The 17,966-nt window shown below is 43.0% G+C and overlaps 1 protein-coding gene across 1 annotated transcript in view; it reads left to right on the top strand.

The window, feature by feature from the left end:
- The window catches only part of CSMD3 (CUB and Sushi multiple domains 3), a 787,235-nt gene that overhangs the window by 433,869 nt on the left and 335,400 nt on the right, over window positions 1-17,966 (top strand). Inside the window, exon 11 of the mRNA XM_063131067.1 lies at window positions 13,449-13,552. Within this exon, the coding sequence (XP_062987137.1) occupies window positions 13,449-13,552 (104 nt within the window). The remainder of the gene's footprint in view (window positions 1-13,448; window positions 13,553-17,966) is intronic.

Raw genomic sequence — 17,966 nt, 5'->3', positions numbered from 1 at the left:
TTTAGTTTTACTGCCCCATAGGCTACACATACACCTCCATATGGGAGGCTGCCCCTGCTGGTTTTTCGAAGGGTCCTCTGCTGGTTCTTGGATCTTTCCATGAATGAAAGCTTTGTGGAGTGTAGGTGGATAAATAACGAGACAGACAACATAGCTGGGTTTAAACAGGGCCACTTATTTATTTAGCGATCTGCAAGAGGGGGTTGCAACCTATCGGGCATCCATTTTAGCCTGTTTCAGGCCGCTTCAATCGGGCGAGTCATTCCTGACCCGTGTAGAGGCGCTACGCCATGCGTCTCCCCACGGGCCTCCCCTGTCGGGGTAGGGGAGCCTTCCTTTGTCACCCCCAACTCAGACCGCCCGGTTCAGAGTGGATGAGTAGGGTTGGCCCCAAAGGTAGGTCTTATCTCCCTAGCTAGGCCGCTGGGCTCAAAACTGGGAGCCTCGGACCTACCAATCGCTTTAAATAGCGCCCGTAAATGCTCACCAATTCAGAATCCCTATGGATGCCCGTACCTAGCGCCAAATAAATGTGACCAAATTAGCAAATCAACCTATTTAAACTCCCAAGCTGTCTTACAGTGTGAAGTAGGCGAAAAAAACTCATGTACAATTCAGTATATGAGTAAAAAATTCCTACTTGGCCCCCAACAAGGCAACCAGCAAGCCCACACTGTTTACAGGGAGGGAGGGAGGGAGCCGCGCAGCAAAAGAGGAGGTGGAAGGGGTAAGGCAAACATATATAGCCACTTCACACCCTTCCACCAAGGCCCGGATGTGTCCATCCAATAAGCGATGGGCACGTCTCGTGCTCATCCCCCCCACCCACAAAAGCTTCCCCGCGCCCAGGCTTTGCCGGACGCGGCAGAAATGCCCTTGTGGAGTGTAGGTGGATAAATAACGAGACAGACAACATAGCTGGGTTTAAACAGGGCCACTTATTTATTTAGCGATCTGCAAGAGGGGGTTGCAACCTATCGGGCATCCATTTTAGCCTGTTTCAGGCCGCTTCAATCGGGCGAGTCATTCCTGACCCGTGTAGAGGCGCTACGCCATGCGTCTCCCCACGGGCCTCCCCTGTCGGGGTAGGGGAGCCTTCCTTTGTCACCCCCAACTCAGACCGCCCGGTTCAGAGTGGATGAGTAGGGTTGGCCCCAAAGGTAGGTCTTATCTCCCTAGCTAGGCCGCTGGGCTCAAAACTGGGAGCCTCGGACCTACCAATCGCTTTAAATAGCGCCCGTAAATGCTCACCAATTCAGAATCCCTATGGATGCCCGTACCTAGCGCCACAGGGTACGACAAGCCACTTGATTAGTCGATGCCCCCCCACCTAGCCGAAATAACACTAGCAATGCCCTGTTGCAGATCTTTCAGGAATATGTCATTACCAAGATCGGATAAGTTTACCCCATCTTGCCTCTAAAGCTCCCTCCGGCTCAAGTTAATTGAAAGGTGCTGAATGCTGATATCGCCATGTTTGCGTAGATCTCTGTAAATTTCGGTGATCACTTTTTTGCGGGCTCTTTCCATGGCCCAATGGTCATGCCCATTCTGCCAGACGAACCTGGGCAGAATGCAAGACCATATGATCACCACCCCAGGCCATTGTTGCCTGAAAACCTGAAAATCCTCGATGGCCTGCCAAATGAGAGCCTTGCCCTTGAGCAGCCTCCAGATCATTCCCCCCCGAGATGTAACAGCAACACCTGTGGGGGCGGGCCAACCATCTCCTGAAACAAGGTGGGGAGGAGGCGCTCCCACCACATTCTGCGTCGGCCCCACCACTGTAGGTTGGCACGACGACTCATGCCCAACTGTGTTCCAAAAGCAGAATGAGACGCCCTCCTGTTGGCCCAGAAGATCATACTGTGCCCACACAGGGCAACCCGAACTGGGGCTCGGCCACTCCAGAGATCTGTAACAAACATGGAATAATCAACCATTGAACAGGCACAAATTAAAACTTAGGAAGTTGACGCACATATCCCTTAAAGGCTTTGGACTGCCATCTCCCGATCGCTTGCATTCTGGATGCAATAAAACCTATATTAGTCGCTGTAGATGCTGTGCCAATTCTGAAAGAATGGGTACCAAAATGCCCGTCTTGCAAGACAAATGCCTGCAGTGCCCGCTTTGATACCACCCAACACTGGAATTTGGTTAAAGGAGAAAATTCTTGATGGCAGAAGAGTGGACCGGGTGTATTGCCTCAAACTTGTAGGAACTCGGATAATGCTGTTACAGGGCATAACTCCTCCATGTAAGCTCGACCGAGCACCACCTGGCTACCTTTAGCTTCTTGATCGGTTTTGGATCGCCAAAGGGCAATTGCCACCCGAAGCGGTGTAAGCTGCAGATCCTGCAATTGCAATGCCCTAACTGACGTGTCACGTTTGGACAAAACCAGCAATTCAGAAATCCGAAAAGCCCCCAAAAAGGCCGTTAATGCTGCTGCATGAAAAAGTTTCTTTCAAAAAAAAATTGACGTGGGGATCAGACACTACTGAGCCTGAAGACCCATCAAAATCTCAGGGAAGATAGGAAGTCTACTATCTGGGTTGCTTGGTAATTCCCTAGCCCAACCCTCAAGTATGCGACGAACTCTAAAATCGTTAGTAGTGTCGCTCCATCCCCAGGGGCATTGGTTCCGGAAGCTGCCTGGCCCACGGTGCAAACTCCTGAAACCTCTGAACCTGGTGACGCGATAAAGCGTCAGCTATGGCGTTTTCTAAACCGGGAATATGTCTGGCTCTAAATAAGATGTTATGCCTAAGGCAATGTAGCGTGAAGAGACACACAAGACACATTACCCTGGGATTGCATGAAGACAAGGGATTGATGACTTGGACAGTGGCCTGGTTGTCGCACCAAAAGTGCACAACTGAGTTGGCTAACTCAGACGCCCAAATATGGGCTGCTACGTCAATTGGAAAAAATTCCAGGGAGGTTAAGTCCTTACAAGTCGGAGAATCCAACCATTCCACAGGCCAGCATTAGGCACACCACCTGTCGCCCCAAATCATCCCGAATCCCCATGTGCTGGATGCGTCCACGTGGACTTGCATCTCTGCCTCGACTAACAAATCCTGCCGCCAAAAGGAAATGCCACTGAAGCGGGTTAGAAATTGTAACCAGATGTCCATATCCTCTTTCATATCTCTGGTGATACGAACATGATGATGGGGTCGATGCAATCCCTGAAGCTGTACCAGAGTTATCTTCTTCACCTGCCTCAAGGCAACTAGGGGGTCGTGCGAAAGGCAGACTTCAAGTCGCATTTCCCCATCAAGGCCCAGCGACCATTGCTCCGGATCATCAGCACAGCTGAGTCAAATGATGCATATTTGACAGAACTCAAATGATTCGGAATATGATAGTTAACAGAATCACCCCTGGGAAAGGACAAGTTGTGAATTAACCTGGGCTCTTCATGGGCACTGTTGCTAGAGGTGAAATTCTGAAATTACAAATTGGGATGTCATGGAAGGGTCCTATAGCTCTACCGGCTAATACTTCTTTCTGGATTTTTCCTTTACAAGCTCCTTCTTAGAGGCCACGGAACTCTGGTTCGATGCGAAAATTGCTGTGCTAGGGCCCTCGAACGGTATACGAAAACCCTGTGAAAAACCTAATTCTAAAATTGTTGCATCCCACCTGTTAGAGTATGCAGACAACCAGTACTTCAAAGGAACAATTTTAACTGGACTGGGGCCCTTTTGGACCAGACTGCTGAGAGGGGCCACCTCGCTTTCTACCCCCTTGTCCTTCCTTGTGTCCCCCACGACCTCGCTTTGTTCTTGTACAAAGAGAGGAGGGGTGTAATCTCCCACAAATGGTGCACTCATGTTTGAATTTACAAGGGGTCCTAAAGCACATTCCCCGTAAACTGTAATCCCAGCAGGGAAGGCGGGATTGAACCCCCTGCCCCGCACCACCCTCAACGCTGTGTGCGGGTTGCTGTTTTGTAATAATGTGCCCAATGTCCACTTGTTCGCCAGAAGCAGGCCTTGTCGGGGTCATGAATTGTAACCACAAGTCCTGATCCCGCAAGTCCCATTGCACCGAATGATCGAACGCCGCCTTCTTCCTAAATGCCTCATGTATATGAGCCATGCTCCGCCTTCCTATTCAGTGTACGCTCGATAGATTACATCAAGGTACTTAGTTAAAACATATCCCCGCTCTGGGAATCGCTGTTGAATGACCCCCATATAAATTAAATAACCTGGCAACCAGTTGGCCCAAGTTCTCACCACCCTTCTTCTGCTCAATCTTTCAAACTCCTTTTCACCGACCCTCTCCTTTTCCTTGGGCTCTAACTCCATGTACAATAATGCGAAAAGGTCAATGTATTCCCCCCGCAATATTTTTTCACATGTAGCAGGGAGTAAATAATACCCAAGCGGTGTAGTAGAAGGACGCAGACAAGCTGGAGCGTGTTCAGAAGAGGGCAACCAGGATGATCAGAGGTCTAGAAACGAAGCCCTATGAAGAGAGACTGAAAGAACTGGGCATGTTTAGCCTGGAGAAGAGAAGATTGAGGGGAGACATGAGAGCACTCTTCAAATACTTAAAAGGTTGTCACACAGAGGAGGGCCAGGATCTCTTCTCGATCCTCCCAGAGTACAGGACACGGAATAACGGGCTCAAGTTAAAGGAAGCCAGATTCCGGCTGGACATCAGGAAAAAACTTCCTGACTGTTAGAGCAGTGCGACGGTGGAATCAGCCACCTAGGGAGGTTGTGGGCTCTCCCACACTAGAGGCATTCAAGAGGCAGCTGGACAACCATCTGTCAGGGATGCTCTAGGGTGGATTCCTGCACTGAGCAGGGGGCTGGACTCGATGGCCTTGTAGGCCCCTTCCAACTCTGCTATTCTATGATTCTATGATTCTACCTTTGGTATCGCTTGCCGATCGATTCCAGCCAACAGGTCCTGAGCTGTTTGCTTATACTCAGATGCCGCAGATGGAATGTCCCCAGCTGGGCCTCCCCATACTGCTGCACAAGCCTCTCCTGTTTGAGAAGTCTGACCACCAGTTCCTACACTTACTGTCTCCTGTGAACCTGCCGGGGCTCCGGATACATTGCTAGGCACCACTGTTCCCTGCCCTTCGCTCTCCATCGCCACTGGATTGACAGAAACAACCGTAGAGGTGTCTACTCTACGGATTTGGTGGAACTGTCGCTGCCGATTCAGTGGCGGGGGTGACCGTGGTTCCTTGCTCTATGCCCTGCCCAGTAGAAGACAACTGAACAACAGGAACCGGTGGAGGTGAAGGTATTGCTGACCTAGTAGTCATTACATCACTGGCTTCCTGAGTTGTCCCCCTCATTGTACTACTGGAGGCCTGAAGTACAACTGATGCTGTTGGTGCAGCCAAACTGAGCTTGCCTACACCCTGCATCTGCGTAAAGGCAGGCCCGGGAATCCAAGTATACCATCCCCAAGGGGGCATTAGTGTGTGGTTCTGAGAAATATGTTGTCCTGTTGTACCTGTACTATCCAATTGTTCACTGGGCATACCTGTCATGAATCTGTCCGGTGCAGCCAGCGCTGTATCAACAGGCAAGGTGGATTGTACTGCCTAGTTTTCTTGTGCTGGTTCCGGATTGTCTTCCTGCTGCTGTTGTACACCCTGACTGGTAGATGCCTCTAATATGTCCATCCTACTAGCAAGAGATTGTAACAAATTATCTTGAGTTCTCTTACGTGTGTGTAAGACAGCAGTGCCCTTACTAACAGAGAGAGTAGGCAAAGGTGTGACCCTCAACCCTTTCTCCTTTTCCATTGCCTGTATCCTAGCTAAAAGAGAAGCATTATTTGGATCCAATTCCTCGTCCAAAGAATCCCCTCGGGGCCTGGCACGCTTTGCTTGCATGCGTGGGGCTTTCCCTTTGCCCTTTGGACCACCTCTGCCTTTTTTTGAAGCCATATTAAATTTGCCAATTGACAGGGAAAAAACGACAACCCTATATTGTATCCCGAAACCAAATGTTTAGTAATAATTAAATGATAGACAACTTTTCAATTTGGTCTCCTATCAAAACTCTGACCCACCCTGCTTAGCTTCAGCAAAGTGGCTGGCTCCTACACTAATAATAATAATAATAATAATAATAATAATAATAATAATAATAATAATAATAAATTAAAATTAATAAATTAAAAACCTACTAATTATAATTATAAATCAAACAAGCCTCAAACAAACCCTTTGTGGCTTATAAATTCAAATGTGCCACAACCAACCGAGGGGAAAAATTATAATAATAATAATAAAATTAATAACAATAATAATAATTAATTAAAAATTAATAAAATTAAAACTCTACTATTTACGGTTTTAAATCCAACACACGTCCAACAAACCCTTTGTGACTTATACATTCAAACGTCCCACAAATCAACCTTAAGTTTCAAAAATTAACTTAGAATACTTAATTACTGAACACAAAACAACCCCAAAAACAAGAAAACCTGAGTTGGGCTTGAGAAGCCTTTCTCACAAGGCCTGTAGTGCAAGCCTCGTGGCCACCAGGCTGCAACTAGGCTGCAGCCCATTGCCCCGCACGCGCTGCCTCCCTCGGAGGCCTATAGCCTTCACAAGGCGCTTCCCTGCTGCCGTTTGGCCTGGGGAGACCAGGCGTTGGCTGGAGCCTTCAGTTACGCAGGTCAGAGAGGGGATGTTTACAAGGCAACGAGGCAGGTAAACGATGCAGGTAGCTCGCGCGCGGAGCAGCAGCTACTGCCGCTGCTCCTCTCTGCCCCCCCCCCCCGCAATGTAAAGCCACCCCAAGGAGTACTCAAGTGCCCGTAAGGGTCGGGGATGGCTCCCAAGTTGGGGCGCAGCTGTTGCTGCCGCCGCCCCTCTTCGGCGCTTCCGCTGCTGAGGCGTCGAAAAAGCTCCCCAGAAACCTGCGGCCCAAACAGGGCCAAATTCAGCGCCTCGCTGCTGCTGGTGACGCTGCCTCTCCCTCCGAAGCCTCCTCCGCGTGCTCCGGAGCTGGTAAGGACGCGTCTCTCCCTTCCCGCGATAGCCGGCTGCTCGGAGTAAACTCTCCGACAGCCGCGCAGCAAAAGAGGAGGTGGAAGGGGTAAGGCAAACATATATAGCCACTTCACACCCTTCCACCAAGGCCCGGATGTGTCCATCCAATAAGCGATGGGCACGTCTCGTGCTCATCCCCCCCACCCACAAAAGCTTCCCCGCGCCCAGGCTTTGCCGGACGCGGCAGAAATGCCCTTGTGGAACATTCAATCTGAATCCAATTGGTCCCACACACACACATCCATTTTTAAAATCATGTCTCTACAGTTAGAATATCCCTTATAGTTGAAATTGTTTGCATACCGAAGTGCAAAAAAGAAAAGAAAAGTCAATTGAGAATCAATTCTAAATTCTCCCATGTGTGTTCATCACATGACTGCACATTCAGGTAATGACTTGAGCCTGTGAAACAGCTATTACAGATCAAATCCCTCTGGCAAAGCTACCAAATAATCTTACAACACGTCAGACACAATGCTTTCCATTGGATACAATTCATATGTCCATATCCCCATCCTACTGCCAGCCATTGGAACTATTGAGGGTGGCACGTGCAGGCATCACTTATAAATGAACTTTAAATATGTAATTTTAAAGGAAAGTCCTATGCTGTATTCTACACGGATAGGCACAGCCTTGAAATGCTTAACAACTAAATTCTAATTTGGCAGTTCTAACATACAGAAGGCACATTACAAATGTTAATATATGCAAGGCATTTAAGGGAATCTATGATTAAACCATGCTATTCCATGAAAGTCTAAACAATAAAAGCAATAAATTCTACAGTGTTTTCAGTTTTTATAAAACAAAAGGTAATTGATTCACTTGATTTTATAGGGAAAACAAGATATTATATGCAAATGTTTTTATTTAATTAAAGGGTAACTCATTTTGTATTTGTTGCATGATCTATTTGCATTTTGTTTTTGTTTATTTCCCCACATGGGCATTATCTTGGTGATTTTTTTTTTTTTAAAAAAAATATTGGAGTAATTCATTAATTTTTGTTTATTTAAAGTGTCCTTATTTACAAAACATGCATTGTTTAGAGAGTAAATAAATGGTTACTGAGACTGATTACATTTCTTAACCTTGCTTCTGTGTAAACATGATACAAAGTAATAGGGATTACTTCTGTTACACAACAAACCTTAATATGAAAAAAATGATTTTATTAATACTGTTTGAAAATTATATATGCAGGTTTCAGTGTAAAGCTTTATAATGATGCACTGGGAATTGCAGCATACATAGTTTTGTATGCTGCAACCCCTGGTGTAAATTCTTCCCTGGGAGGGGGGCGTATTTTATAGGTGCTGGTTGTCTTCCTGCAACAGTTCTTTATCTTGGTAGGCATCAGATGTTATAGGGTTTTTGAGTGGCCTGGCCTTCAGTGGGCACACTGACCATGGCTCCTTCCCCTGCCCCTGTGAATGCTGTGCTTGAGCACCATTTGTATAATGTCCCACGATGCAGTGGGGATTGGCATGTTGTGCAAACCTGGCACGGGGCGCAGCAGTGGTCACTTTATACCCACCCTGGATCTTCTACTGCACGTTGTGGGTTTTAGGATGGGTATGAAGGGACAACCACTACGTCCCACGCCAGTTTCGCACACATACCAACCTCCGCTGCATTGTGGGAGATTATGCAAATGCTGGGCGTGCATATGTCACATGCACAGGGGCAGAAACCATGATGGTTCTTTCCTCACTGTGATTCTCCAAACCCAGCCACATCTTATTTAACTATTTTCAGCCAGCTGTTATATTGACTGAAACAGTGGTCTGTGGGTCATTCCTATCCTTAAGACAAATTTAGGACCTTGCCCCTGCTTGGCACCAGGGTCTAAGAGCGGTTTGATTCAGTGATGACAATATGTGTTGTTGTTGTTAACCACATTTTTATACCACCCCATAGCCAAAGCTCTCTGGGCGGTTTATAAATGTTTCCTTTATTCTTATTGCTTTAGAGAAATCTTTAGGATTTCAGTTAATTTACACCTATGCAATGTGGATAGTGTTATAGCAAGAACCTGAAATCTTTTTTGATTTGACCTTTTGATTTGACTTTTTTACTTTGACAAGTAAAAAATAAATAAATCCTTATTTCCGTGACATATCCAAGGATAACTGCATTTGAATGGGAGGAACTTTATCATGCTCAATACTCCACTACTCTCATTGGAACTGTGTACATACAAACAGATGCTTGAATAGGGCTAATGTCATATGGTTCATTTCCTTTCAAAAATGTCCCCCCCCCCCCCAAATGGCATATATCCACTGTACAGATTTTTGGAATAAAAGTGGGTGGCTGCATTTCTCTTTGCTAGTAAAAGTTTACAGTGGTGGTAAGTGGTTCAGCTTGCATCCTGAATGTTTTTTTTTTGGGGGGGGGGTGTTTTCACACCTTGCTCATCCATATTCAGGGGATGGGCTGTTATTATAAAACTGTAGAAGAGAAATCATTTATAATGTTATTACCTGCCAGTAACTGATATGATAATCGGATAAAGCAATTCAGGGCATGATATGAAACTGTAAGCCAAGGGATTTGCTTTAAAAAATAAATGGCAAAAAAAATCCACTTGGAGAAAAACTGGCCCTACTGAAAACAACGACTTTCCAACACTGTAAGTTGGATCCAGACTTATTGATCCATGAATAAAAGATCTCCTTCTAATCATGGAGGGGACAGGAATGCAACGGGGGTTTCCTGTTGAAGGAAGGATGTGGGGTGGTAATTTTCTCTGATACTGAAAGGATTTGGGAGCTGGCAGTGTGGGACCTGCAGGGGAAATAGGAGGAAATGGCCATTCTGCCTCTTCCTGTAGTTCTAGTGAAACACTGATTACAATTCTGTATCCAAGCCTTTGTTACTAGCACTTGGCTTCTGGCACTAATAAATATGCCCAGAAGTAATGGACATCAGGTACTAATGAGTAAGATTAACAATATGAACTTGGGAATGGCTGGCATTGCCATGGGAATCAGAGAATACCAATGGAGAGGCAAACTCACATTCAATCTGGTTGGTTGGAAGTTATAGTCAGGACTGTTTATTGCTTATCCTCTGAACTGCATATGAGACATAGGAGCATGCATAGTTAGAAAAAGGGGGAGCTTCTGGAGACAGAGCAAAGCAAATGAAAATTGATACTAAAGGGGCATCAAACTAAGGCCAGTTTGAGTTGAGGGATAACATCATTTCTAAGGGCTCATCTACACCAAGCAGGATATTCTGTTATGATAGCGGTATATAAAAGGCAGGAGCCACAGTACTGCTTTACAGCAGAACTGAAGTACACTGACAACTGTTGGGGCCCATCAGATATCTACAACAAGCAGGATATAACACTATGAAAGTGGTATGAAAGCGGTATATGGTATATGTCAATGGGCCCCAAGAGTTATCAGTGCACTTCAATACTGCTATAAAGAAGTAATGTGGCTCCTGCCTTTTATATACCACTTTCATACTGCTTTCATAGTGGAATATCCTGCTTGGTGTAGATGAGCCCTTGATGTCAGTTTTGGAATAGATTTTTATTTATACTGACCAATAGCTGAAGCTCTCTGGGTGGTTCACAAAAATGGATGGATTCTGCATATGCTCATCTACCTTCCTTAGGCAGGGGGAGTCTCACTACCTCAGATAGCTCACTACCTCAGATATTAGTTGCTTCAACAAAAGTTGGAGATTGACTAAAGTCTTACAAGTTCTTCCATCCAGTTTACCTCTCCTAAACTCCACCCCCCTCTGTCTGAGGAGTGTGAATTCTTAAAGAAGACACCATGGGCTGGATGCAAAACCTCTGCAGGCTGGATTAGGCCCATGGGCCAGGGGCATGCATGTAGATTTGTGTGAGATGAGAAACTGGATAATACCTGATGCTGTTATATATTTCTGCTTATGTGCATGTGTATTTTAGCCTCTTTCATATAGGAAATGTAGTATATATAATGTCTCTTGACATAATTCAAATTGAGAGAGAAGGCTTAGATCAGTCTTCCCCAACCTGGTGCCCTCTATAAGGTTTGGACTTCAACTCCTGTAACTTCCAGTAAGTATGGCCAGTGGTCATGAATTCTGAGTTTTATTCCTAAGCAACTAGAGGGAACCAGGTTGGGGAAGACTGGACTAGATCATTCCCCCCCACCCAGAGCATATGAATGGGTTGAAAAAATGCATTTTGATTAAAAGACGATGGGACTCTAAAAGAACTGCAATCTGTTTTAACTACTTAATTTAAGTAGTATAATTATGTTGAAATTGATGTTGTTTTAAAGAGACTACAAACATTTTCCCAAGAAATGTTTATTGATATGTACATTATTTCAAAACTGTTCGAGGAATGCATTAGCACGTCCTAGTCAGGTGCCTCTAAGCATACTGATAACCTCCAATAATTCAAAAAGTTGGCAAACTATTTCATTTCCCCCTTAACATCTGGTCAGTTTTTTGTAAAAAAATAAATAAAAATCTAACATGTAGATAATTCAAGATTAGATTTCATAACTTTAAAAATAATCTTAGGAATTCTTTGGCAATTTTCTTTGTCAGAATTTTTATGGACTGAATTACTTAGTCCTGGAAAAATGGAGCAGCAGTGATGCATTAGCTCCCTGAAATTATTTTGGATAGGATTTTTTAGACTTTGGCCAGGATTCAAAGAACCACAGAACTAGTTTTGCATGACCAAGTTGGCTTTGGATTGTGTTTCTTAAATGTCAAGCCAGCACACCACACAGCTAATCATTTTAGAATCTGAGCAAACTTTCAAAAGCAGCTTGTGATATGACATGGAAGATCTGTTGATCAAAGAAAACAAGTCCAAAATACCATGTAGCCAGGGAATTGGGCTATTGTCCTCTAAAAATTCTGCGATCCTATAGATGCTTTTGAAACCTCTTCCTGTTCCATGCCTTTCTGTTACAGATGAAGGTTTGAACTCCCAATTCCAATGTACATAATGGAAAGATAATCCTAAAGACACAGACCCAGTTAACTCTTTCGCAATGAAAGCACATTAGTCTGGTTGGAAGAACTGTATGAATAGGTCTGTATGCCTAAGGCAGCTTTGGTTTTTAGTTTGTGAAACAGCTGCCCTCCTTGCCAGATGGTAAAACTCTTTTTGAATTGAGAAGAATTTCAAAAGTAGTTTGTGATATAGCATGAGATTTTGCTGCTCTGAGGAAAAAGAATATACAGCGCATGTTCTAGCAAATGGACACACCTAAAATATTTCTTAGCCAAATAACTTGTTCTTGCCCCGATGTGTTTATTAAATCATCTCTCTTTATCCCTATAATTTAACAGTGCAAGCCTATATTTACTCAAAAATAAACCCTCTAGACTTCATTGGGGCCTAATCCTATATAACCATAGAATTGCAGTCCTAGCTTGCTTTCCACATTAAAACTGTCATTCACAGGCTTATTCCTACAAAGCACTCTCATAGGAAAATAGAGATGAATTATGCATGTTGAAAATGTGGTATATATGTTGAAAAGTATGTTGAAAACCATATTTAGGTGTGCCTTAGAAGAAGGCAACAGCAGCGGGGAAGGCAACGGCAAACCACTCCGCTATAAGGCCTGCCAAGGAAACGTCAGCGAAAGCTGGCGTCCCTCCAAGAGTCAGTAATGACTCAGTGCTTGCATGAGAGGTTCCTTTCCTTTTCCTTAGATAGAGAAGGATATGTGGACACTTCTTTAAAATAAATAAATCATTTCCACGTATCTCCAGGGTTTCCACTATCGTGTATATCTTCCCTACACAGAGAAATGGCATATTAAACTAATTTATTTTATTTACTGTGAATAATTGCAATCACATTGCTGCTGTCATGTTATATCTGCCTTTTATCATTTGAGTGGGAATAAATGTGCTACCTTCATTTTTAAAACTTTGCATCTGTCTGTATACATTCTCTCTCTCTCTCACTCTCTCTCTCTCTCTCTCTCTCTCTCTCTCTCTGTGTGTGTGTGTGTGTGTGTATGTGTACTACATGAAACATAGTTAAAAACAGAAATGCTATAGCTAGAACCATTGATGCATAATAAAATTCTTGCCTCTGGCGCTTTAATTTAACTTAAGTTATTAAAAAGGTAACACTTCTACATTTAAATTAGAATATTGGCCTTAGGGGTTGCATTATACTGACAAAAACATTACAGTAGCTGTAGTAAAGTATTGCCTTATACTTCCATGGATTATTTTCATGGAGAAATGACTCGATTTTATAAATAAAGTATGAGACTGAACTTACCCCCATTATTCCTAAAACAACAACAGTGAGATCCTTTGTGTATTCTATGCATTAGTATGGTACTGTTGATAAAGAAAGATTAATGCAGATGCTTAAGGATATTTTTTTCTCCCACTACAGGTTATTCAGATCAATTTTGAAGAATTTGATCTGGAGATTGGCTACGACACACTAACTATCGGTGATGGAGGAGAAGTGGGTGATCCAAGAACTGTCCTTCAAGTGTAAGTCTTGGGTTGGGAGAACCCGGGATCTCCGAACTTCATTTTGGGTTCATTTGATTGGAAAAAACTGCACATTTTACAAAAGTGTGTCCTTTTCTCCTATTTTTGAAAAATGTGCATTTGTGAACGCAATCACTGGTTTTGGAATGTGCAAACATTTTTCGGGAAATTGTGCTCCTGGTCACATTCAGGGTTGCGAAAGGAGCAAGTTGAGAAAATATACAAATTGAAAATATATTCTTGTACGTCCCTACAGAAAAAGGGGCACTTGTTGAAACGGATCAAATTATTGGCTCTATGGCCAGTGTTGGCTACTTGCTCACCTGCCCACAATTTCACATTGGTTGTAAGATTAGTTGTATGGTAGTTGTAGCAACAGGAAATAAAATGTGATGGCTATGGACTTTGCAGAGTAAAACCTGGTGCCCATCTTCATAGTCCAGTGCTGCCTATGCAGACCAAAGCATCTATATTTTTAAAATATTCTAGCGTACCAGGATTTTTGTTTGTTTTAAATAAAGGAAATCAGTAATGTTCTATGGGTCTGCAGTATGCTGGACTAGGCCCCAACATGTTAAAATAACCGAGAGTATTTAAATTAAAGTACACCAGGCAACTTTACCCCTTCCCTATACTAAGGGCATGACTACACCAGCCCTATATCCCGGGATCGTCCCTGTGCATCCAAATGCCACACAGGGGATCCCAGGAGCAGGCAGGGATGATCCCTCCATTTTCCTGAGATAACCTTTAGGTGTAGAAAAGGCCTCAGTTTTCTTGTCTCTGGTCTACCTTTGTTACCGCCTATATCAAGAAACTAATATAGCTGACCTGCCATGTCTCCATACGTAAAGATGTAAGTAATGCCTCCAAAAGTGATTAAGGGAAAAGTTGTTAATGAATGTCAGGTTGTTTTACCTATTTATTTAAAGTATTTTTCTGCACTCTTCAGCCAAAAAAGCTCCTAGAGCAGCTTGCAAATCAATAAAAAAACAAGGCAGTCCCTTCCTTCAGATTTATAATCTAAAAGTCAGGACACACACACGGGACGAAGAAGGAGGAGGGGAGCAAAGGGAGCTCCAGTTCTTAAACTTACAGTTCTTATAACAACCACAGTTTTTATAACAAGATGTAAATGTGGCTGAGTGAAACGCGGCTTCTGCAAGGTGAAGAAGGCCCAAAGACGGGTGATGTCTCAATGGAACAGCTTCTGGTGAAGACTGCAACATATAATTAATTTTCGGAACAGAATTTCCTAAGTAAAAAATGGCATCTGGGAAGATAAGCTACAATGCAGACACACTCTGCTTCAGGTAGAGAGGGATTCTGATCTGCTAAAAATGAAGTATTGATCACAACAGGCCAAGTGTGGCTATGTTTAGTTGCTGTAGTTGGATTGAGGAGTTGCTGGGTTTTTGAAATAATCTGATAAGCCTGGTGATGTGTACAGTTTGTTCTTGACTCTTATAGAATACTGCAGGTTAGATTATATTTTAAATAAACCTATTATCTAAACTATTTTATTATTAAAGTGTAGGCCAAGGGCAGGAAAGTGGTTTGGAAAGGCTACTTCCTGCCATAACACCCTGCCAATTTGTGAAACTTTTGCTGCCTTTATTTCATGTTTTTATTAATGCTATGTGTTTTGCAACCTTTTAAATGCAAATAGCAATTTGGCCCTCTCAACTTTTCCACATCCATCCATCGTGTGTGCATTGGATATTGTATTAATGCCTATGAACTGGATATTGCAGGAATATTTCACGAAGGTTAAAATGCACGTGATCACACATTATACTGTTTTGTGAAAGGTTGAGGCTCACAGGGAGCAGGACTAAGCTTACTTTGGGGAAAGTTCATCAGGTTAAGGCCTTGCCATGCAAAGTTTATTATCAGGATCTTCTTCAATACAGTCACAGTGGAGCAAATGTACATCTGCTAAGAACACATTTAGTTGAGTCATATACCTTATGGTCACAGTAAATAGTCATGTTAGGTAATGATCAAATTCACAAGACTTTAGCATGGAACATTCAGGTGCAGGCAAACTGGATCATTTCCCTTGATGCCTCTCAATCAGCTTGGACTGCTTGAAAAATTCCCCTCATTGAATGTAACAGAGAGATGTTGCCTCAGCAGAAAGTTGAAACCTTTTGTAGCCTCGTTAAGAAAAGGGCTGTTCTGCCCACTTCCTCGAAGTAGCTGAGCTGGTTGTTCTCTTTAAAGCATCCTGCCCTGGTTTTACACATTTCAGCTAGGAAGGGTGGAGGAATCTGGTTGGGGGTGGAGCTTGACAAACTTTCATAGGCTTGGTCCCCCCTCAGCTTGTCCTCCATTAGCTGGCCCAACTCGGTGTGCAGTGTGTCGGGCCAGCTAGCAGATTTTCAGTGGTCTTTTTTTAAATGTATATTACAACTGCATTTTAAGCAAATTATGCGAATTGTGGCTGCAATTTGTGCAAACTGCACAATTACACAAATTTATGGCTGATTCAAATATACATATATACAGGAAAAAAATTCTGGCGTTCAGGGAAAACCCACGGCTCAGCTCATATATGCAAGCTGTTGAGCACACAACAGAACTATGGTGAGCCCCAAAAGGGACGGATTTCCCAGTCACAGACATCCCTCCTTTTAGCTTCTGCAATGTTGAAGACATTGCAGAGATGGAGGTGTTGCTGAGGACTCATCATCTGAGCCCCAGAGTGATAGTAGGGCCCTATCCTCTGACTAGGGCACAGGAAAATGTACCGAACATTCTCCCCTAGGGAAAACAGCATTATTGTACTCCTAAATGAATAAAATCACTTCCTTATGTAGTCCATATTTGCATGTTCTCTTCTCTTCTGCAATAGTCATTAGAAACAATGCACCTTAACTACAAAGCTATTACTCATACTTTTCTACTAGCCCATTCTGCCCATTCTGTCTGTTTCCTATTGTTATGCATTCAGCACTTTGCATATTATTATTATTATTATTATTAATAATAATAATAATAATAATAATAATAATTTATTTATAAATAATAAATTATTTCTTACCCGCCTCTCCGTTTGGATCGAGGCAGGGAACAATACAGCTATAAAACAAACAAACAACACCCACCTCAAGACATAAGAAACTGACAAATGTGGTTCTTGTTCCCTGCTTTATTGCATAAGATCTTCCATTTTGCTACCAAATGCTTAAAAGACAATCCTTCATTTATAGGAAAAAAGACAAAACAATAAAATTCTACTGCTGCTGTTGCTACTACAATTGGTACTGCTATAGCAATACTTATATAGCAGTATTTTGCTTTTCTGTATAGTTCGTTTCTCCCATTCTCTTTATGAGCAATGGGAAGGTTCAGATTCTATTGGAATATGGGCATTGATGATATTGTCAATCAATATTGGTGTGCAGAAGCGAATTGTGAATTGACTGGAAACCATGACAAGAACTGTTTTCATGGTTTCATCATGAAATATCTGTCAAATTCTAGTGTTAACTTTATATTTTCCCATCATTTCAGATTCAGCCTTCCACTATTTACTGATACCTCAATTTCCCTACCTCTCCCTGTCTCCCCTTTCGGGAAAATATGAATCATTCCTTGCATGTATGGTCTAGTTTAAGATGTTAATGTTTTGTAGCAGCCCATCCAGTGCAAGACATACATTAAATAAGAACGATGAAATTACAGTATTCTGTTATGAATGCAAATGAACACTCCATCATTTTCTCTTATCAGTGCATTACTCAAATTGTCGTGAGCTTCAAAGCAAAGTTAATACTATATTATAATAAAGAAGATGTAGTGGGCAAAGACGTGCAGATAATTTGCTGAAAATCTTCTCCAATTTACAGTGTTGTCAGCCTGAGCATGATTGTCTCAGAGTTATTTCTTGTTCAAATTGGCACCTTTAATCTGTTTTGCAAGATTTATTCATTTGTATATTTGTCTTTAATATGTTTTTGTTGCTGTTGCAGTACAGGCAAGTGTAATGGAGACCCCTTTTGGAGGATGCAATTTGATACACCAGCTGTCTAGAAATTAAAATGTGACTTCTAATTGGTGTCGCCAGCAAGGAAAACACAGTGACCTCCCCGCACCCCAGGGAACTATTTATACCTGTTGTGCTGTCTCTTCAAACACAATACACTTCCCAACAGAGAGATAAGCATTAAGCTATGTGATGATCATTTAAGGACATCTTTGTCTTCCTTGATTGTTATTGCTTACCTGCCCCATTTGCCTTTAGTAATTAATGAAACAATTGGAACAACGAGCTTAAAAACAAAAATGCAAAGAAATAAGCAAACAACTTTCCCACTTGCTAGTTCCAAATTTGCAAGTGACACTGAGCTCAGGGCCCAGGCCAACTTGCTAAGAATTCCAAAGCAAAAGCTATCCTCCAAAAGTGACC

Source organism: Elgaria multicarinata, chromosome 7 (genome assembly GCF_023053635.1).
Source record: "Elgaria multicarinata webbii isolate HBS135686 ecotype San Diego chromosome 7, rElgMul1.1.pri, whole genome shotgun sequence".
NCBI classification, from domain to species: Eukaryota; Metazoa; Chordata; class Lepidosauria; order Squamata; family Anguidae; genus Elgaria; species Elgaria multicarinata.
This window is presented reverse-complemented; position numbering and strand designations above follow the sequence as displayed.